Below are 23,795 nucleotides of genomic sequence, written 5' to 3'. Positions count from 1 at the left end.
TTGACAAGATTTGAATGCTGACTCTGTCTCAAGTGACTTTAAAACTGTGATGAGCCAAACTTCTCAAGTTTCTATTTTCCCTGAGATTTGAATGGATATGTTCTCATCCTTCTAGTACATCTAGGTTCCACATGTATATCTTTTTCCACTTCAAACTGCTCCTGAAATTCCCAGTTCTTACCTAGTTGATGAGGATAGCAGATCCAAAAGGCAAATAAATTCACAGCTATGTGCGTAGTTGATAAACTGCTTATTGAGAAACTCTCCCAAGAGGCTTAGCACTTGAAAGACACCTGGAGATATAACATTATAATTTCTTTATAATTTGAATTCCTATTACCCACGCTGACCAATCTTGCATTTTATGAGGAACATCATAACATCTACCCTGGAAGGAAGCACAGGAGTATTAAATGCAGAGAAAACTTGTCGGTTATAACAGCAATAATGAATGCTAGGAATAATAAAGTAAGACTTCATAGATATGGTAAATATTTAAGAAACATTTTAAATGAATAGCTTCCCAAAGGTGGGGACTGGGAAGGAAGAAAAGAAGGGTCTGTCTTTCTGATGAGGGTTTATGGGCTTGGAAGGGATTGCAATAGTGATTAGTTCCATGTGACTGAGGCCAGATCATATTAGTTTTAAGCTAAACATCAAAACGCTTGGGGTTGAATTCCTGTTCATGTTAACCATCTTGTGTCTCATGAGTAGGATCATGGCATCAACCCTGGGAAGAAGAAGAGGGTATTAAATGCAGAGACCACTTGGTGATAAAGAACAGCTCCATATGACCAGCACCAATTTCTCTGTGATTTCATTTCAAAGGCCTGAGTATATTAAATCAGTTTTAATGCTGAAGTATAAGTAGCCTTTCATAACTTTGACCTAATTCCTAATAATTATTGTAATGACCATAACTGACATTTTGTTCTATTGTCTTTTTTTCAGGTAGCAATGCTGACAGAGCCAATGGATGGAGCAAATCACTCTGTGGTGTCAGAGTTTGTGTTCCTGGGACTCACCAATTCCTGGGAGATCCAACTTCTCCTATTTGTGCTCTCCTCCACATTTTATGTGGCAAGCATGATGGGAAACTCCCTCATTATGCTCACTGTGACCTCTGACCCTCACTTACACTCCCCCATGTACTTTCTGTTGGCCAATCTCTCCTTCATTGACCTGGCAGTTTCTTCTGTCACTTCCCCAAAGATGATTTATGACCTTTTCAGAAAGCGTAAAGTCATCTCCTTTAGAGGCTGCATCACTCAAATCTTCTTCATCCACGTCATTGGTGGTGTGGAGATGGTACTGCTCATAGCCATGGCCTTTGACAGATATGTTGCCATATGTAAGCCCCTCCACTATCTGACCATCATGAGCCCAAGAATGTGCGTCTTCTTTTTAGTGGCTGCCTGGATGACTGGCCTTATCCACTCCACAGTTCAATTGGCTTTTGTAGTAAACTTACCCTTCTGTGGTCATAATGTGTTGGACAGCTTTTACTGTGACCTTCCTCAGTTCATCAAACTTGCCTGCACAGACACCTACCAATTAGAGAACATGGTCACAGCCAACAGTGGATTCATCTCTGTTGCCTCCTTCTTCATACTGGTCATTTCCTATATTGTCATCATTCTTACTGTTCAGAAACATTCTTCCTCTGGTTCATCAAAGGCTCTGTCCACACTGTCAGCTCACATCACTGTGGTGCTCCTGTTCTTTGGTCCTTTGATATTCTTCTATACATGGCCATCTCCCTCCAGACATGTAGGTAAGTTTCTGGCCATCTTTGATGCAGTTCTCACTCCTTTCCTGAATCCTGTCATTTACACATTCAGGAATCAAGAAATGAAGGTGGCAATGAGGAGAATATGCAGACAGCTAGTGAATTACAGGAAGATCTCTTAAGTGATACCTGTATTGTGAAGAGCATTTGTTGATTACTGAAGCTCATTATTCATGGTCAAAATCAGAGAGAAACTTTTCTTTGGACCACCTTGATTTGATTATACACACTGATATTGAGTCTATTTTGTCTTTCACTCTGAAGGGAGAGAAATTCACTTCTGAAAAGAGAGAAAGATTTCCATATGAAATATTTATAATCAAAGATTATCATAATCTTGACTCCCAATTCCTAAGGAATAATATGTATATGAAATAATTTTCAAAAATACCAAAGAGGACAGGCTTTTTTAAGGCCTTCAGCACAGGGAGAGCTCTCTCTCTCTCTTTAACAGGCATCTGTCTCACAGACAGGAATTCAGCGCTCAGTGGGGGTTTGCTAAGGGAAGATTGAACTGAGCATTCATGTTGTATGCTGCAGCTTGCTCACGTTCTACCCCTCCTTTGAGTCTCTGCCTGGACTATGTAACTAGGGCAGAACCTCTGAGAGCACACAGAGAATCTTTGAGAACACACATACAGGAGCCCTATGGGTGCACGTCTCTGGGTAGAAGTCACATGAGTTGTTCTTGGGACAAAAAGAACAAGGAAAACACCAGGATTTTTCTCTCTGTTTACCATTGTGCTACTCAAACCTACTAAATTTTCATTCTCATTTTCCTCCTATTTCTTCCTCTTCATTTTTCCTCAGCCACTCGCAGGCTCTGGGCTAGGAAGATGTTTTCCTCCTTTCCCTCTCCTTTTTCAGGCTTCCATCCTCGTTCTTCTGTGCCATCATTCTTCCTTCTTTTCCCACTTCTCTTCAGTTGCTGCTCTGTCAAATTCAAACTTACCTTAATGCTGTTCCTTTTATTCATTTATTTTTCTTCTCTTTTTTCACTGAAGTATACTTGATACATTACATTAGTTTAAAGTATGCAACATAATGATTTAATATTTGTATATATTGCAAAAATGAATCACCACAATAAGTCTAGTTAACATCCATCACAATAAATTACTGCTGTCCCTTTTAAATTGTTCTATGATAATTATTACAAATTGTCTCCTCCACAGGTTTCATCACTTGAATAACTGATTGTTTTGGCCATAAACCTCAGCTGTGGTATGTGAGTGAAGGAAGAATAGCTAAATGGCAAGGGCAGTGTCACTTAGAGCTGTGGCTTTCACATTTTTAAAGAGTGACCCACAGTATCGAGTCAGTGTGAAATGTAAGAAACGTTGTAGTATACTCTGCCCATCTCCATAAAGAACCGAATCAAAGTTTCACATAACAATATCTATTTTTTATGAAATTTTCTTTTTTTCTTTCCTTTCCTTTTCTCTTATCTTCTATTGAAAACACCTGTTTACAATATAGCTTGTGATCTACAGAATCTCTGTTTATAAAGAAAATTACGCAGAAGCTATAGAAGTATATGTACTGCCTCTAGTTAAGAGCAGAATGAATACACTAAGACAAATTTTCTGCATCATTCAAATAGAGAAAACCAGATTCTAGTCTTCCTTTAATATGCTATTTGATAGTAAAGTATTTGTAAGTTTATGTAAACAAGCCCATCAAAGCTGAGCTGTGCAAATTTTGCCAAAATTTTAATACATATCATTGCTTTCTTTCAGACTCATTATTTGAAGTTATATATATCACCAAAGCAAATAGAATACACTTCCTGAAAACCATCTACAGCTTTCTATATCCATTCAGTTTTGTCTTTTACTATCCTCTTTCACATTCTGGAATGACATTTTGCCTTCAGATAAATGTACATTTTTTACTGCTTGATAAACAAAACCAGATCCTATTTCTGGCATAGTCAGTAATAATTTTTGATAATTTTACTTCTAGTATAGTCTCAGTCACACATATTAACTATGACTTTTAATCAACATAGCTAATTTCTATTTCATTGAGAGTTCTTGAAGCTAATTGAGAATTGCCTATCATGTACAGTCATTTTAGTAAACCAGGAGACCTCATGAACGCGCTAAATATAACCCCTGACAGCCACACACATCCTACTTACACCTTCTTACAGGCAGTAAATGTTATCTTTAAAATAGCAAAAATAAACATGTGTACCTTGATCAAAAGATCCAGATAATTTATAAAGATATAAATAAAGTCACACATACAAACACACATACACACTCATGGACACACATACATACAGTGACCAGTGTTTCAATATTCAATTCTATTTTAAAATTATCCAAAGAATATCCACTAATTACTGTACTTAACACTAAACCAAGATCTTAAAATTGCTTAGGACATTATGTTTAAGTGGATACACTACAAAACTGTCAGGAGTATTATTCAAATTAATTGAACACAAAATTTTGCATTTTTTATATTTTTATATGTTTCTTTTATATAGCTTACTGATAAGATCATGGAGAAGACTTATAGCTGTTTTATTACAAATATTATCAAATCAATCTGAATTGTCCAAAAGCTAATTTTGATTATGTGAATTTGGATTCTCATACAAAAATGCTTTGCAACTAGTAATTTCCATAATATTTTTTTTCTGAAAAGCTAGCACATGGAAAATAGTAGAAGCACAGCTTTTAAAATTTTTTTAGAGTATGGGGTATATCATATTCATGTCAGCATTTATTAATCTCTATAAACCAATTCTGACAGAGCCTCTTTATCTTTAAAGGCTTTGAATAAAAGTTATAAATATCTCCTTGTAGTAGGAAAATATTTCACATTCACACAATGAGAGTGAAAGTTTTCTCAGTTACAGAAATACAGCCACACATAAAACTGCAAGGTTGTTTTGCAACCTCACCTACAGACCAAAAGTAGAATCAGATTTACCAAGACATCAAAAATGGAGACACATATAAACATTGGATCTCAAAGAACCTTTCTACTTTCAGTGGAAACCAAGCATATTCTTACACAAACAGGCAAACTGATTTACAAAAAAACTCATAAGCCAAATTCTCCATTATTTCTCATCTGATAGAGAGGAGATCTGGTACTCGTTTGCTAGGGCCACTATAAGAAAGTACCACATACTGGGTAGCCTAAACAATAGAAATTATTATCTCAGTTTCTAGAACCTAGAAATTCAAAGTCAAGGTGTTGACTGGGTTGATTCCCTCTGAGGGCTGTGAGGGAAGGATCAGTTCCAGGTATCTTTCTTTGACGTGTAAATGGCTGTCTTCTCCCTGTGTCTCTTCACAGTGTCTTTCCTCTACGATTGTCTGTCTCTGTGTTCAAATTTCCCCCTTTCTAAAAGGACACCAGTCATACTGGATTAGGACTCACCCTAATGACCTCATCTTACCTTAACTCATGACATCTGCAATGACATTATTTCCAAATAAGTTCACACTTTAAAGTACTGGGGGTAAGGACTTCAACATATGAATTTTGGGGGGATACAATTCAACACATCCCAATAGGAAATAACAAATTATCAGTTCATAAAACCAAATTCACACTCTCTGTTGCCACCAATGAGATAAAACCTATCAGAAAACCAGCATTAGAACCAGAATTGGAACCAAACTTAGCCAAGAACCAGAAACAAACAAATCGCCAAACCAGAAAAACAAAATGGAGGTCAGAGTGTCAGTGAAGGTAAAGTTTTTTGTTGCTTGGAATTCACTATGGGAACCAAGAAGAGACATGCCTGGGCTTAAACATACCAGGAAGAGCATTGCTTAGGAAACACAGCTTATAGGCTCCAGAAAGTGAGTCCACTTGGATATCTTGATGGGTCTCGAAAATGGTCAAAGTATAATTTTAAAAAGTTAAATACATGACTCATATATGATCATGTGTAAGCAAGATGTTAAGTTGATTTTAATTAAATTTGAAGGAATCAGTTTCTAAGTCTGAATGAACCCACTTGTAAATGCTCTTCATACTTCTTATTTCACCAATTCAATTATTGTGTCACAATTGGGCTGAATACACTGACCACTTAGAATTTGAAGAGTCATGCTGAAGGGGAAAAACACCAGTCAGATTACCTCTCATTCACAAAAATGATCTCCCACTGACCTAAGAGCCAAGAGGTTTGTGAATTAAATGAAGAAATATTCATTAGACATATTTGAGATTTTTAAAATACAAAAGCTCTGCATTTTAAGACATTTAAGAAGTTTAAAATAAAGAAGCAGTAATTAATGCTCAACTTCACTATTAATCAGGGAAATCCAAATTAAAATCTGTCTCTAAACCAAAAATGCTGTGTGGAAAATATGTTTTTACGACCTGGGTTGGAAAGTTCCTCAACTCTGCAGCATAGTGAGAATTTCATTCTTAGAACTTGAAAAAAAGGTCCTAGTCCTGTGGCAGGTGAGGTGTAGGTTTATTGACTAAGATGTTGATGAGGTCTTCCTGGGATCATAAGGGTTATGGGTCCTAGAATGATACACCCAGTGCTCCTACGTTATGGCAGTCACTCCTTACAGGTCATGAGTCCACCAACCCAGCAGAAAAGAAGGCATCAATAAGCTGTATACATTTAGTAATGTAATTTATCTTTTGCTTTAATAATTAAATAACTCATATGGGTAAAAATTTAAATGTATTCTTTCAAATAAACAGTCGTGATCATGAGACTTCCATACAGGACTATTTAACACTGTACCTTAAAAGTGAAACTGTGCATACGATGTTTCAGTGCCGCTAATCAGTTGCCTTTTCCACTATGCAGATTTTCTACATGCTTTTTGTGACAGAGGATAATAATATTCTAAAAATAAGAGCTCTGAGTTCTGTGGTAGTTTGACTCCATCATGATTTGGATATCGGTTCAGATAAATTAGATGGATGGAAATTGTCTTTGGTTGAGAAATAGAGCAGGGGGAAAGGATTCTAATCAGAGCAGGAATGAATCAACTCTGTAATTCAATAGGGGCTTTTTGAAGCAGGTAAACTCACAACCAAACTGTAGAAGAGCCGGATAAGTGAAGTCAAATCATGACTTCATGCTCCGTGTTGGAAAAGGTCTTCTAATGACATTTGCACAGATGTCTTGAGTGTTGGTCTCCAGGCAAAGAATTAAGTAGGAGCAGAGGATTTGAGTTTAGAGGGAGTAAAATGGGAAGAATTTTGGAAAATGCTAAAAAGAGTAGCTTTGATAGATTACAATTTCCTGGGCCACAGACTGAATGCAAATGTTGGACCATCACAGCAAAAGAAGGGTAGGATATTGGAAATAACCTGGATTGCCTGGAAGCCAAGGGTCAAACATACTAATTTTGGATTTGTCACCAACTTATTCCTTAGCTTCAGCAAAGATATTTGACGTTTTTTACAGAAATAAAAAAACTAATCCTAAAATTCACATGAAACCACAAATGACCCTGATAGTCAAAGCAATATTGAGAAAGAAGAACAAACCTGGAGGCATATTCCTGATTTCAAGAAATTTTACAAATATATACTGGTTAAAACAGCATAGTACGGGCAGAAAGGCAGACATATAGACCAATGGAGTAAACTACAGAGTGCAGTAATAAACCCACATTTATGCATCAACTGGATATTTAACAAGGGTGCCAAGAATATACAATAGAGAGAAGAAAGTCTCTTCAACAAATGGCGTTGGGAAAACTGGACATCCACATACAAAAGAATCAAACTGGATCCTTATCTTACACCATATACAAAAAAACTCAAAATGGATTAAAGATTTAAATGTAAGAGCTGGACCTTTAAAATTCATAGAAGAAACATAGGAGCAAAGCTTCAAGCCATTGGACTTGGCAATGATTTCTCTGATACGACACCAAAAGCACAAGCAACATAAGCAAAATTAGAAAAGTGGGACTGCATCAAACTAAAATAACTTCTGCACAGTAGAAAAACAATCACAGAGTCAAAAGCCAAACTGTAGAATTGGGAAAAATATTTGCAAACCATGTATCTAATAAGAGATTAATATCCAAAATAAATAAGGATCTCAAACAACTCAAAATCAAAAAGTAACACAATTAAATAACAGGCAAAGGATTTGAGCAGGCATACAAATGGTCAACAGTTATATGAAAAGATGATCAATATCACTAATTATCAGCGAAATGCAAATCAAAACAAAAATGAGATATCAACTCACACCTTTTGGGAAAGGTATTAGCAAAAGAAAAAAGATAACAAGCATTGGCAAAGATATGGAATAATTGGAACCCTTGCACACTGTTGATAGGAATGTAATGTGGTACAGTCACTATGGAAAATAGTGTGACTTCTTCCTTTGCTGGAGAAAATATAGTCTATATCCAGGAATACCACTCCAAGTAATATACCAGATGACATGAAGTTCTCTCAGCTTTGAGTGGAGCCCAGATCTGGAAAAGGTTTTTTGGCAGCTCTTCCAGGCTCTGTAACAAAGGTCCCTACTGTCTGGGCCATACAACCTGAACTACAATAGAATTAGAAAAACTGTTGGTGAGAAGCGATAAGATGTGAAGTTCATAGCAAGCATCAATAGGATAATCAAGCTGCAAATTGCAATGGTTCTATAGCAACCATTTTCCTAAAATTACAGAGTAATTTATATACAGATATGGTATCCCACAAACATCATAGAATACCAAGGATCTACATTAAAGAAAAAGGAGTGTGGGAGCTGACATATTACCATTTGATCTACTCTCTCCATCATAAAGCATCACCCAGAATCTCCTGGCATAAAAGAGCAATTAAATGCCTTACTGCATTTGCAGCTGAACCACTAGTTTGGAGATGATGTTTTGAGAACGCAGTAGTATTCTCTAGAATACTTTACATATACACAATAAGTAATTTTTACTTGGAATTGTGTCCCCATTAGTTAGCATACATGGGTCCAGGGCAAGGGTATGATTGTGAAATGTGAGTTTCCCATCCTTGGAACTCTGGGCACTATGGGTTTAGAAGTCTTGTTTTCAATAATAAGAGGAAACATTTCCATCAGGGACACAGAAGGGGTCCCATTAAATTTTGGTCTATGGCTATGGTCCAGGAAATTCAGGCTTCTTGCACCAAGAGCAAACAGGCAAGAAAAGGAATTACCATCTAGGCAGGGGTAATTGATCATTAAGAAGAGGTAAGGTTACTGTTACCCAGTGAGAGTAGGGAGGATACATTTTGAAACCAGTTGATCCACATGCGTGACTTTTAGAAATCCCTTAACCAATTTTGGTGGTAAATTGACAAGTGCATAAGCCATGGCTTGAGAAGAGCCAGCAGAGTTGCCAACTAAGGAATCTAGACTATAAGTAGAGGAGGGATATGAGTACTGGTTGTGATTTCACTACCCACTTCAGGAGCAGGTGGTGTAATCCATCCCATAAATTTTCATCTTATAAGATGTCAACAGGATAAGAAGTTCACCAAAGTCCTGAAGGAGCTGCTCCTGGAATTCAAATGAATCAAGAAAATGCAAGTGTTAGGAGTGGATGTCATGTGTGCTATGCTCTGCCACCCAGATCCCCCTCTTCAGGACAGAAAAATTTATTCCTCTAACTGGTGGGAGTTTTGTTGTCTGACATCTCTCATCATTCCGCTCTCTTTGGAATGTCCTCACCTAAAGAGAGCTGACATACCCAAGGCCATGTCCCCTTTCTGTATTAGTTTGCTTCCAATGATTGGTTATCAACCACAGGGGATAATTCTGAAAGGTCACGCCAGGTTTGGAGTTCCTTGAAAGGTTGACTGAGGCATTATTGTAACTGTACTGTTGTCCAACTTCTGCTTATGCCACATCCTGTTTAATTTGCTACCTCTAAATAGAATTGATGCTCATAGAGCTCCCTAACAAACTTCCTGTGTGTTAATCTTCATCCTAGAATCTGCTTTTCTGGGAATCCAAACTTTTATGTAATTTTCCTGATCCTTCTCATATTATTGTCAGAGAGGATACTTGAAGGTTTTGGTATCACATGGAATATTATATTGGTCCATTACTCTAATGACAACATGTCAATTAGATGTCATAAGCTAGAAGCTGTAAGTACCCTAAATGCTTCAGTAAGACATACATGTGCCAGATGATGAGATGAATCCATCAAAATTTCAGGGACCTTCCACATCAGTGACATCTCCTAGTGGTTTAGGGTATTCCAGGGTATCTCTTCAAAATTTTTTTCACCTTGCAATAGCCATCGGAGAAAAAGGCCCAATCTTTGGTGAATTTCTTTGTATTTCTGAGGCAATATATGCCATACATGACTGTGTTGCTCCAACTTATCTATCGGGAAATTTACAAGGCTGCCAGTTTTGAGATAATTCTAATGCAAGAAAAGGCTCTGTAGACAGTCTGGAAGGAAAAAGTAGCCTGTACGAGATGGAGGCTCAGACTCTCATGGTCTCCTACTCTTTCACCATATCTCTCTATTCTCCCCTAGAGTATTCTCTATAACTAATTAACAAAAGAAGAGAAAACATGAGCTTGGTTAATGAATGGATGTACGTGTTGTGCTGGCACTAACTGGAAGTGAATGGCCACTGTAGTAAACCCTTCTCAGAAATTACCCTGAGGCTGACCCCTGGCCAAGAGGTTAAGTTCACACACTCTGCTTCATTTGCCCCAGGTTCATCAATTCTGGGTGGAGACTACACACCACGTGCCAGGCCATACTGTGGCTGCATCCCACACAGGAGAACTAGAATGACTTACAACTAGGATATACAAGTATGTACTGGAGCTTTGGGGAGAAATAAAATTTAAAAAGAGGAAGATTGGCAGCAGATGTTAGCTCAGGGTCAATCTTCCTCACCAAAAAACATACCTTTAAAAAAGAAAAGAAAGAACGAAATTACCCTGAGGATCATGGTGAAAGAAAACTCTTCTAATGGGAAGAACCTCAGGGAATATCTTTAGTTGTACACTTCCCTTGGAAGGAAAGATGGCCTGTGGTGTAGATTCTACTGATTTGTGGGCAGGCCTAATGTTTGTTGTTTGTTTAAGGTCTAAGAAAGAACAAGAGTATAAATTTCTTGTGATGGAGTCTAGGGAAAGGTATGCAGATGGACTTTTCAGAAATAGAAAATGCCCATGGAAAAACCTATTAGAATTATTCCCTGTAGAAGGAACAAGACGACTTGCCTTTGTGATGTAAATCAGTCCCTTTTCCCAGCTCTCCTAGTACTGCTTCATTGGAACCATGTGCTAAGTACCTAATTCTTTGTTAATTGGTACTAAACAGTGGCCATAGCAGTATGGTTGAAGTCTCTGCATAAATTCAACAATATGAATTTCCCCTCACTAAGGGTGATCTGCCTACAATCATGGCTGAGTGTCCAAACTGTCAATGCAAAAGGAAAGCCTCAATACCCTCTATGGTACTATACTTCACCATACTCTCAGGAGGCTCATTGCCTACATTTTCTGGAAATATTAGAGACTTGTCTTCACAGCAATATAAATTTATCGTGGATACTGATTTTTCTTTTCCATCCATGGTGCTTCTACTAGCATTACCATGCATGGACTTATAGAAGCCTTTCCTGCCTTATCTATTCCTATGGTGTTCCACTGAGCATCGGTTCCAGATACATTTTTACAGAACATGAAGTGTGACAACAGTCTTACACCCATAGAATTCACTAGACTTATTTGTGTTCCATAACCCAGAAACAACTCACTGATGGAGTGGTGAAATGGCCTGGTGAATGCTCAGCTTTTGTTCCAGCTGGGAGGTGAACATCTTGCAAGTGTATGATGCTGCCTATTTGATGCAGTACCTATCTTAAACCAGTGGCCAATATATATTTCTTTCTGTTTTATAGCAAGAACATATGAACCCAAGGTGGAAAAATTCACTTTAACAATAAGACCAAATCATTTACTAGGAAGATCTATGCTTCATATCCATGTGAACTTTGGTTTAGTATGTTTAGAGGTCCTAGTGACCCAGGGAAGAATGTTTCCAAAGGGAACACAGCCGAGACTGGCCTCTGACCACTTTGGGTTCCTCATGTCACTGAACCAGAAGACAAAAAAGAGCTATTTGTTGGGACTAGGGCAAGTATAAAAATGGCAGCCCATGAACCATATGTTGAAATATTTAAAAGGTATAAATCAAAATAATAAATCCTTTTATGTTGATAAATATTTGTTGCTTCCTCTTATTTTCTAGTCTCTTATTATGAGTTTCTAGGAACTTTGGTTGTCTTGGTCAAACTAAATAGTCCCTAGGGGTAAAGTCCCTTGATCCATGAGCTACTTCTAAACTCCTGTGTTTGCAGTATCACTTGATCACTGTCCTCTAGACTGTTTATTAGCTCCGTTTCCACAAATGGCAAGGTTTTGTGGCACTTTCTGTAAGAGAACACAGGAATATCTCAGACTCTGTGAAGATGCTCTTTTCTTTATAGGGCAAAATGGAAGAATGAGAATAAATTTAACAGTAAAGAGAGTAGCTCTGGTGTCAGACAAATTGACTAGTAGTGAAAGATCGTTGTGCAAAAGGGTATTGACATGTTAGAGAAGGTTGACTGAACTTGACTTTTAACTGGAATCACACAGTGAAAGATATTACAAAAAGTCCGAAGGCTTTGTAATGTTTGGGATTCAGCACTCTGCTGCCGGTGATGATTATATGAATAACTCTTATCCTCATCAATTTGATGAACAGGTAAGAAAAGTTGCTGACATATGAAACTAGGAAAACAAGAGTTGTTGTACTCTCCAACAGCTTTTCGAAAGAGACAACGTATAAACTGAAACACAGGCATTTATTAGGTACTCGTAAACTTATCAAGATGGAAAAAAGTTTTATGGATACCTGAATAGAAGAGACATCCAAAGACCCAAAGCTGAATAAATTATTTCCAATGTAAATGTCATCTTAAAGTATTATGTGGAAAATTCGCAAAGTGAAAATGACCAGGAGATCAGAGTAGTTCTCCTGCTCTAAGTGCTTTAGAATTTTAGGATGTTTTGCATTAATTTTGTCTCTAAGACGTAAGTAGAATGCAGAGTGTTTAGTGAAAGTTGACACGTGTGATTGTGTTTTGGAGGGGGGAGATAGGTGAGAAAGAGAATCTAGGAGAAAATATAAAAGGGATTGAGATTTTGAGTCTCGAAAACAGAAAGCTAAGGAGTGAACTAGTTTGTTGAGTTTATGTATATATAAAGTTAATTGAAAGACACACTGAAAATTACTTATATTGCATGCAGTTATAAAAAGTAAAAGAAACGGTATTAAATTAGAGGAGGCAGATATTTACTTAGGTATGAAAAATGATATTATGACAACTTGAAAGATAAAATGCAGAATGCTTTAGGTAGGAAAGTTCTAATCTCTCAATATTTTTAGGTTGAAAAGGAAATTTATATGAAAAATAATTTAGATTTTCAAAACTACATGTCTGTAGGCCCCTTGCAGCTTGAAAATTCTGTTATTTGGAAACTCAGCTACCAGTATTTCCTTCATCTGTAAAAAATTAAGTGTCTGAGAAGCTGTTTCTGAAAGATTGATCAATTCTATATGGGTCAAGAAAAAAGATTAATCACAATAAAAGACAACTAGGCCTTTTCTTTTCTATCACAGATATTTAATTAGTTAAAACAAATGGTTATAATTAATATGTTTGAGAAAAACAATTTAAAAACTTTCTCTTTTGAGCAGAACTAATCTATAAGAACGTGGTTTCAGAACATAATCAACCAGGAGACTGATTGCAGTTATTTGACGACTCCTAGGTGAATAAGCATCATATCCTAGTGTCTCCATCTAGAATCCTACCTATGACTATTGTTCAGGGTGGAAGACTGGATCCTGTCTATGCCTTAAGTGGATTTAAACTCTGATGTGTGAGTTTCACGCATCAAACTGTGAGTTTGTGTATTCTTTGACATTTGGTTGTGTATTTCTCTTCCTTTTAGTATATCTAGGGAAAATTTATTGCTGACTTTTTCCAACTTTCTTATTTTCAGTACTCCTACGAGGGCAATTAAAGAACACCCAGTGTTGTTCTATTAGCGTCCATATTTATAGCTCATTCTCCTTTAACTGAGCTTTTCCTCAAATTCCCAGTTCTTATGTATTGGAAGGGGATGGGAGAGCCAACTGGCAGATACATTCACAGCTAAACGTGTATAACTGATAAAGCCTTATGAAGAAAGTTTTCCAAGACATTAAGCGCTTAAAAGACACCCACAGACATAGTACTATAAGTTATTAATTATAGAGTTTCCGAAGAATGGATTCAGAAAGTAATCTAAATCATACCTCGTAAACTGTCTCTTACTTAATTTAAACTACACGTTGTCTTTCTTCTCTTTGTCATTATACACATACTTTCCTTATCTCCTCTTCTTTTTCAGTTTAAATTTTGACCTAGTTTATTTCTTTTTCCTTAATTCTTCATTTTTATAATCTCCTCTTTTCTGTTTTTTCTTGTCTCTTCAGAACTCTTCTCAGTCTTTTCAATACTCTTCCCTAGTTATATAATCAGATATACTTTCAGGTTTTTTAATCATCCATTTATATCTTTTTCCATCTTTGCTGAATTTTGATATTATAAATACATCGGATTATATTATAAATACTGACATGTTACTATTTCAATTGTAATCTAATATTCCCATGTCAAAGGCTGCCTGTATTATTTCTTATGTCTAGGTCATAATTTTCACATCATTGAAATCTTTAGCCAATTTTTGATAGAGGCAATATTTTTAGTGTCCCCCTCCCTCCTCTGTTATTCTAAGTATGCGTTAGCAGTTGAGGTTACAAAAGAGGTTAAACATAATTACTCCCTTCAATCCATTTACATATAAAACTAACCAAAATGTAATGTGATAAGTGATGCTTAGGGCATGAATAAAGTTTTATGACTAGGAACACAAATGAGGAGGTTATGAATGTGCTTAGAGTGTGAAGAGGTAGGAAAGGGAATCAAACATTACAGTATGTGTTTACTTTGAAGTGTGGATTGCGCTTCTATTCCAAAGAGAAGAGCAGTGGGTAGAGATGGTGGAAGGCGAGTTGGGGAAGACGAACCAGTATATTTAAAGGCATAGAGGCATACGTTGTGTGTGGCATGGTCAGATAATAAACAAGTGTTGTTGGATCATGAGATGCAAGAAAGGAAGCAGGAAAAATGAGGATGGAAAGAACTAGACTCCAGAGGGCTTTGAACGCTCTTTTAGGAGCTTGTGGTTCATCTGGAGACAAAAATACACTCGTTAAACCATTAACACTAGGATTGGGACTGTTTTGAGAGTAAATGGGCTTTTGTTAGAACAGTGAAAATACTTGAAGGAGAGGATCTTGATGAGGCTTTGTGGTCGACCTAGTGAGAACTGATGACAGTAGGGGCAATGAGAATATGGAGCAGACACATGGCAGATATATTAAATTAAAAAAGAAATTGTGACATATTTCAACCATTTAGAAAGTACCCAAAACTGCATGATTGGCATGTGTGTTTAAGATCAAGATTTAACAATGAACATTTGCTATTTTTTTACCAGATTTCTTTTGGTAGTAAATCATTACAAATACAGTTGAAATCACTCATCTTCCCAGATTCCTCTCAGATTCCCTGCCCAGAGAAAATCACTATTCTGAAGTTATCAGATATCCTTCTGGTTCAAACTTTTATACTTCTACTATGTGTGTATTTACATTTAGTGATATTTAATAGTTATTTAGTGTTTTGAAATTCATAAAATTTGTATCACTTTACATGTATTGTGTTTAATTTGATATTTTTCATCTGGTATTATATTTTTGAGATTTTTCCATGATGACAAATATAAATCTGGTTCATTCAATTTCCTTTCTAAATAACTCATTCCATTGTATTAATTTATAACAATTTACTTATATATGACCTCATTGTGGATATGTAGATTATTTCCATTACCAGAGGCATTAGAGAGGAAGAATTGACTGGATTTAGTGGCATATATTATCTCACATCCTCAGTTCTGATAGACAATAATTTTCTCCATTTTACAAATGGGAAAAGGGCTCAGAGATGAAATGTATGTAACCCAAGATCACCAGGTTGTTAGGTTACAGAAGGTGAAATATGGTTTTTCAGATACTGAACCCCACACTCATTTCATTATCCCATGCAACTTCTTTAAAAAATCACAGTCGTAATTGCTATCAGATGTTGTAAGAGATAAAATAGAGATAAATTCAAAGAATGATGCAATCATACGGAGAGTCTATTTTTAACGTGAAGTCCCAGTTGGAGTCTAGAGTCCGAGCACCCACACTCAGATTGAAGATCATCCTCAATATACTGTGACTCAAATGGGATGCTCAAGCTTTCTAGTCGCGGGGGCGGGGGGACTAAGTCCTCTAGCACTCTTCTAGGCACTTTGGAGCTTATAAAGAAATATGATAGGTAGAATAGTCCTATAATCTATTAGGGGGGTTAAAATGAAATGCTAGAAACAGAAAACTACTCAGGTTGGAGAAGTCAAGAGTGATTTCATGAAGGAGGTAGAACTTGAATATAGGAAACATAATGGAGGCTTCTAAGCAGTTACCTCATGCTGGACCCTCTTCAGGGTTCTCACTTCCCTCTGGATAAAGAATGATTGAGTGAAACAGATTAAATTGGCATTTTATATCATGAGTCCATCCAAAAGACCATCTGATCCAAATAAGAGTGTTTTCCCTAACAATTAGAATAAGAACAAATGTTTTAGCAAACTGCCAAATTTCCTGGGACACTGAGGTGCATTAATTAGACAGACAGTTTTCAGGGATGATTAATCATGGAGGCCAAGGCAGCAGTTAGCAGCATGTCAATAAATGGCAATCATCAGCTATAAGAAGAGCTCATCTTTCCCCCAACAATTTCTCTCATCACCCTGACACATGTTTTTCTTCAGGTTGTATCCTCAGGAAGTCACGGATAAATGAAAGGAAGAAGCGAGTTGGAGAGAGGACTGAGGGTTCTACTATAAGCTCAAACACTAAGTAAATTTATCATTTTTCTCAAGTTATCTAACACCTTGGGTATTTATTTCCTGACCTATAATGACTAGAGATTTTCTCAAATTAGGGACATTGAGTTTATCAGTAGGTCCCAAAGTTGACCTCATTGATTTCATTCTCTTTCACTAGATTGAAGACTTCCTTTTAGTCCTGTTCCTACTTTTGGTTTCCCTTCAGACAAATTTTTCACTTTTCTGGATTCCGCTCACTTTTGATCTTTCCTTCTTTCCTTATGTGGTCAGTGTCCAACTCAAGTAAATATATTTTACTCACCCATCAGCAAATATTATTTGTGATTCGAAATTTTTGATACACTGAATTGAACAAGACACATGTGGTCCATAACTTTATGGGGCTTGCAGCCTACTTGGGAAGGAGAAATTAAGCAAATAATAAATTACATATGTGATAAGTACTGCTTAGAAATACAAGGTTCTTTGAGAGCAAACCAATTGCACTTATGCAAGACAGTTTAATTTCTATCACTAGGATAATGTGAATATGATATTAATCATAATTATTTACTGAAATGCGTTTTCTGATGTGGAAGTTTGATGCTTTCTATTGGTCAATAATATCTTATTTGCTTATTCATTCATACATATGCCTCATGTATTGAGGGCTGTTATGAGCAAGAGAAACAAAGAGAAGAAAACTTAATATTTACTGAATTCTTAATATAGCCATATGATTAAGATATATTAATTATTTTGCTAATTATAGTATCATAGATAAATAAAATGAGCCTCAAAGAGTTTTAGTATCTTGCTCAAATCAGCTTGTCAGTGATTGAACATTAGTATAAACCTTGGTAACCTGGATCTAAAACCCATATTGTTCTTACTAAGCTATGCTAGTTCTCTAAATAAGAGCAAATAATTACAAGATAGTGTAAGTTGTTACATAGAGATCTGTACAAAATGGTTTCCACTACATTATGATACATTTCATGTTTTAAACTTTTCAGATCATGTGCTAAATATCCTAATGCAATGTTTTTCAAATTACCTGTCTTGAAGGCTAAGTTTTTTTCTTTAATTTACAATTTCTTGTGGACTAATACCTTTGTAAAATACAAAATGAGAAACTTAGGTGTCACTATAATGTCAAATTGCTGCAGAAGTTTCTAAAAACTCACTCACAAATTCTGTACAAAACATGATGCAAACCGGTAACAGACAGTTCATGGACCTGCACCTCTCTGTGGACCACTTTTTTATTGCTTCAGGGTGTCCAAGTATGAATAAGTCATAATCCTTGCCTTCAAGAAGCTTACAAGAGGGGCCTGCCCAGTGACACAGTGGTTAAGTTTGCACATTCTGCTTCGGTGGCCCATGGTTCACTGGTTCGGATCCCGGGTGCAGACCTATGCATTGCTTGTCAAGTCATGCTGTGGCAGGTGTCACACATATAAAGTAGTGGAAGATGTATGCACATGTTATCTCAGGGCCAGTCTTCCTCAGCAAAAAGAGGAGGATTTGCAGCAGATGTTAGCTCAGGGCTAATCTCCCCCGTCCCCCAAAAAAGAAGCTTACAGTGTACTTGGTGAGTTAGAACTGTACTCAGTTCACTATAATACAAGGGACAGTAAAATAAATGCTACTACTAATAAAGTAAGACTTCATAGATGTGGTAAACATTTAAGTAACATTTAAGATGATGTTTACTTAATGAATATGTATATTTAAGAATATGTTCTCAGAGATGGGGACTGAGAAGGAAGAGAAGAAGGGTCTGTCTCTGATGAGGGTTTATAGGCTTGGAAGGGATTGCAATAGTGATTAGTTCTATGTGACTGGGGTCAGACTATATTAGTTTTGAACCAAAAATCAAAACTTTTGTTGTTGAATTCATGTTACTCATGTTGACCACCTTGTATCTCATGAGTAGGGTCATGGCATCGACCCTGGGAGGAAGTAGAGGGTACTAAATGAAGAGACACTTCATGGTAGAAAACAGCTCCACGTTACAACCACAAATTTCTCTGTGATTCCATTTCAGAGGCCACGAATTTATTAAGTCAGTTTTAATGCTAAAGTGTAAGTAGGCTTTCATAACTTTGACCTTTCATCTTCTAACTTATTAACATAATTATCTTAATTTACATTTTCTTCTAGTATCTTCCTTCAGGTAGCAATGGCAACAAAGCCAATGGATGGAGAGAATAGCTCTGTGGTGTCAGAGTTTGTGTTCCTGGGACTCACCAATTCCTGGGAGATCCAACTTCTCCTGTTTGTGCTCTCCTCCATGTTTTATGTGGCAAGCATGATGGGGAACTCCCTCATTATGCTCACTGTGACCTCTGACCCTCACTTACACTCCCCCATGTACTTTCTGTTGGCCAACCTCTCCTTCATTGACTTGGGAGTTTCCTCTGTCAGTTCTCCCAAGATGATTTATGACCTTTTCAGAAAGCATAAAGTCATCTCCTTTAGAGGCTGCATCACTCAAATCTTCTTCATCCACATCATTGGTGGTGTGGAGATGGTACTGCTCATAGCCATGGCCTTTGACAGATATGTTGCCATATGTAAGCCCCTCCACTATCTGACCATCATGAGCCCAAGAATGTGCATCTTCTTTTTAGTGGCTGCCTGGATGACTGGCCTTATTCACTCCACGGTTCAATTGGTTTTTGTCATAAACTTACCTTTCTGTGGTCCTAATGTGTTGGACAGCTTTTACTGTGACCTTCCTCGGTTCATCAAACTTGCCTGCACAGACACCTACCAACTGGAGTTCATGGTCACAGCCAACAGTGGGTTCATCTCTGTTGGCTCCTTCTTCATACTGATCATTTCCTATATAATCATCATTCTCACTGTTCAGAAACACTCGTCTGCTGGTTCATTTAAGGCTCTGTCCACACTGTCAGCTCACATCACTGTGGTGCTCCTGTTCTTTGGTCCTTTGATATTCTTCTATACATGGCCATCTCCCTCCACATACCTAGATAAGTTTCTGGCTTTCTTTGATGCAGTTCTCACTCCTTTCCTGAATCCTCTCATTTACACATTCAGGAATCAAGAAATGAAGGTGGCAATGAGGAGAATATTCAGACAGATAGTGAATTACAGGAAGATCTCTTAAGTGATTCCTGTATTGTGAAAAATCCTTGTTAATTACTGATGTTCATTATTGATGGTCAAACCCAGAGAGAAGCTGTTGAATTTCCTACCTTGATTTGATTATACACACTGATAGTCTATTTTATCTTTCGCTAGGAAGGAGGGATATTCACTTCTGAAATGAGAGAGGTACATATAAAGTATTTGTAAACCAAAGATTACAATAATCTTGAGCCTAAATTCCTATGGAATAATAGTTGTATGAAGTAATTTTTAGAAATACATGAGGAATGTCTTCTTAAAGTCCTTCAGAACAGGGAGAAGAATCTTTTGTTGGTGTCGCAATCCAATGTACACATCAGGATAGATGCGGAGAGGGCTGATGGCCACTCTGAGTTTATTATAACCAGCGTTTCAATATATACGTAGCTTACAGCTGTTAAACATACACATGTGTTCTGGATGAAGTAATTAGCGAATGCCAAGAATTCTTAGTGATTTCTCAAGGAGCCCTCCCTTGGCCTCTGTTTTGATATTTTCATTTTATTGCTGTGCTCCTATATTTTTATCTCAGAACAGGCAAGGTCTCTTAGGTAATGGTCCCTCCTGCTCCGGATATCGATATCGTTTCTCCATCTGTGCCCCCAGGCGGCCGCCGCCTGGCTTAGGTTGCCCCCCAGGGGGTCTTACCCGTCATTGGCTAACCGGCCTTCTCACCTCCGGGTCACAGTTTGTTGGCAAGCTTTTTCCAGTGATTATTAACCCTTCCTGTGTCAGGGGCGGCTACATCTTTCAATCCACCCTAGTTCAGTATGACTTCATCTTAACCTGACCTCATCTGCAAACACCCTATTTCCATATATGGTCACATTTACAGATATTAGGGATTAGGACTTAAACATATGTATTTGGTGGACACAAATCAACCCACAACAGTAGGTAGTATAGGTATCTGGGAATAAGAATGGTTGTAGCATAGTTCCCCATAATCAAAGTGAAAATATATTTAAAATAAATAAAATAGTAGGAGGAACTTTTGCTCTTTCATAGGGAATTAACTATATTTTTAAATAACAGAGCATATAAAGTCAGCATAAGGCACAAAAGTTATTCTTGGGAGCTTAGGAATCTCTACTAACTAGGAAGATTACACAGAAGGGAAAGAATAACATTTACTGCCTTTAATCAAGAGCAGAATGAAAATACCAAAATAAATTTGTCATGTCATTCTAACGGAGAGAAAACCAAATTCTAGCCTTGCTTCAATTTAGTGTTTGGTGGTAAATCATCCCTAAGTTTTTAAAATAAACCCATCAAACTGAGCTGTGCAAACTTTGCCAAAATATTAATACGTCTTCTTTTCAGACTCATTATTTGAAGATATATATAACTGTAACCAGCTCAAATAGAATCTACTTCCTGAGCCTTCTGCAACTTTCTATCTCCATTGGGTTTTCTCTTTTACTATCCTCTTTCAGATGCTGGAATAACTAGATGTTTTATTTTAGGATAAAGCTATCCTTTCTTTCTCCTTGATAAATAAATCCAGATCCTATTACCTTGCACAGCCCATCACATTTTTTACTATAGTTACTTCTATTACAGTCTCAATCACCCATTTTATGAGTTTAACCAAAGTAACTAACTTTTATTTCACAGACATCACTTCGTTTAAAAAATACAGAGCCTGACAGTAGTTTAAGTGGTAAAAACCGATTTTAATCAGGAACTATTGCAATAGGGGAAAAAGAGACTTCAGTAGAGTACTGGGCTTAATTTCTAACATAATTAGAACAAGTGGGAATTTACAGCAAAGAGCAGATGGAGTGGCAGGAGTCAATCGATGCAATTTACTAAGAGGAGACATTAAGGGTAAGGAGAATTCTTGCTAAATTGACCTAACAGGATTCTTGCTGAGGGCAGGCCATGGTGATCAGACACCAAATGTAGATGTTTAGGAATTTTACCAGATATCAAAGATGAGGGATTTTCTCTAAACAGACTTAGCAGAGTTGTTGCTAAAACTGGACTATGCGAGCCCAGCAAGGATGGATCCCAGGTTGACATCTAGTGGAGAAAAGGGCTCAGAGGAGCCCGAGTAACATCTGGTCAAGGAGAGAGTCTTTGTCAACCTAAAGGTGGGTAATTGAAAAGTAGTGTCATAAACAATTATTCTAGAAGACTAACAAAGCTCAGGAACACTCAAAATATAACCTCCCACTGGCACAAACATCCTATTTACACCTTCTTAAAAATTGTAAACATCCTTAACGTTGTCAAAATTAACACATTTGCTAACATGACCCAAAGATATAGACGCTCTATAAAGGTATAAGTAAACTGATACACACACACACACACTATGACCAACGTTTCATTACTCAGTCTTATTTAAAAATTATCTAATGAATATCTACTAATTACTTTATTAACATAAAACCAAAATCTAGAAACAACTGAGGATCTTAGAAGTTATATTTCAGTGGACTCACTAAAAAATTGTCAGTTATAATTCCAATTTATTGAACACATAATTTTACATTTTCTATAATTTTAAATGCTTGCTTTATGCTCCATTCTGATAATATCAGGGAGAATACCTATAGCTATTTTATAAAAAATGTTATCAACCCAGTCTGTATTGTCCAAAACTTTATTTTGATTATTTGAATTTGAATTTTTATTTAAAAATGCTCTGACCTGTAATTTCTTTGAAACTTTTTATTCTGAAAAAGATGGCATACAGCAAACAGTAGAAATTCAGTTTTCTTTAGGGGGTGGAATTTGAGGAATATTAGATTCAAGTCAGCACTTACTAATCTCCATAAAGCAATAATAAGAACTCCTTTAAGAGGCTTTAGATTTAGTTTATTAATACAACATTGAAGTAGAAAAGCACTTCACACTCATACAATGAAAGGAAAAGGCTCCTCAATTGAAGAAACACAGTCACACCTAAGACTATTAGATTCCGTTCTAGAAGTTCAGCTAGAAATCAAGACTCAGATTTATCAAAAAGTAAAAAATGTAGATGGATGCACAAAATCTCACGTGGGATCTTCAGTGGAACTTCTACCTACTTCCAATAGAAACAAAACAAACAGATTGGAAAAAAATCCAATTAACAAATCAAATTCTCTATCATCTCTCATTTGATAGAAAATAGGTCCCCACATCCCAAGAGAGATTACCAAATGATCAAATCCTGAAACCAATTTCACAATCTCTGTTGCCATCAATGAGGAATAACCTATCTGCCTCATGCAAACCAGGATTGGAACCAAACTTGGCCAAGAACCGGAAACAAACCAAAGCAGAAAAACAAAACAGAGATCAGAATGTCAGCGAAGGTAGTTTTAATGCTGCTTGGGAATCATTATGGGAACCAAGAAGAGTCATGCCTAGCCTTAAACATCCCATGAGAAGCATTCCTTGGGAAATAGTTTATTAGTTCCAGAAAGTGAGTCCACTTGGATATCTTTATGGGACCTTCAGAGTGGCCAAAGTATAATTTTCAAAAAGTTAAAAACATAACCCATATAAAATGAACATGTGTCAATTATTTACTGAGCTCACTAATGAGGGAAGCAACAGGGGGTAATCTAGTTCCAATCAAGTTTTTATGGAATCAGTTTCCAAGACAGATTAGATCCCCCTGTAAATGTTCTTCAGGACGTCTCAATTTCACCAATTCCATGATTCTGACTTGTGCAAGTGTTTTATAAATAGGAGGAGGCACAGTGACCACATCAGATCTTTTAAGAGACAAAACCCTGGAATAAAACTAGAGTCACATTACCTCTCATTTATAAAAATGCTTTATACCTTTGTAAATTAGATTTTCCCCATTTATTCCATTTTAATGGGGCAGTTTCTCCTAGTGGGACACTAACTGAT

General features: G+C 36.8%; 2 protein-coding genes across 2 annotated transcripts; both read left to right on the top strand.

The window, feature by feature from the left end:
- Window positions 1-957: 957 nt before the first annotated feature.
- LOC103548512 (olfactory receptor 4F3/4F16/4F29-like) lies at window positions 958-1,923 on the top strand. The gene has a single exon (XM_008516324.2). The coding sequence runs from the start codon at window positions 958-960 to the stop codon at window positions 1,909-1,911; it is 954 nt and encodes a 317-aa protein (XP_008514546.2). The 3' UTR covers window positions 1,912-1,923.
- Window positions 1,924-18,966: 17,043 nt separating this feature from the next.
- On the top strand, window positions 18,967-19,920 carry LOC103548513 (olfactory receptor 4F3/4F16/4F29-like). The gene has a single exon (XM_008516325.2). The coding sequence runs from the start codon at window positions 18,967-18,969 to the stop codon at window positions 19,918-19,920; it is 954 nt and encodes a 317-aa protein (XP_008514547.2).
- The last annotated feature ends 3,875 nt before the right edge of the window (window positions 19,921-23,795 follow it).

This window comes from Equus przewalskii, chromosome 1 (assembly GCF_037783145.1).
Source record: "Equus przewalskii isolate Varuska chromosome 1, EquPr2, whole genome shotgun sequence".
NCBI classification, from domain to species: Eukaryota; Metazoa; Chordata; class Mammalia; order Perissodactyla; family Equidae; genus Equus; species Equus przewalskii.
This window is presented reverse-complemented; position numbering and strand designations above follow the sequence as displayed.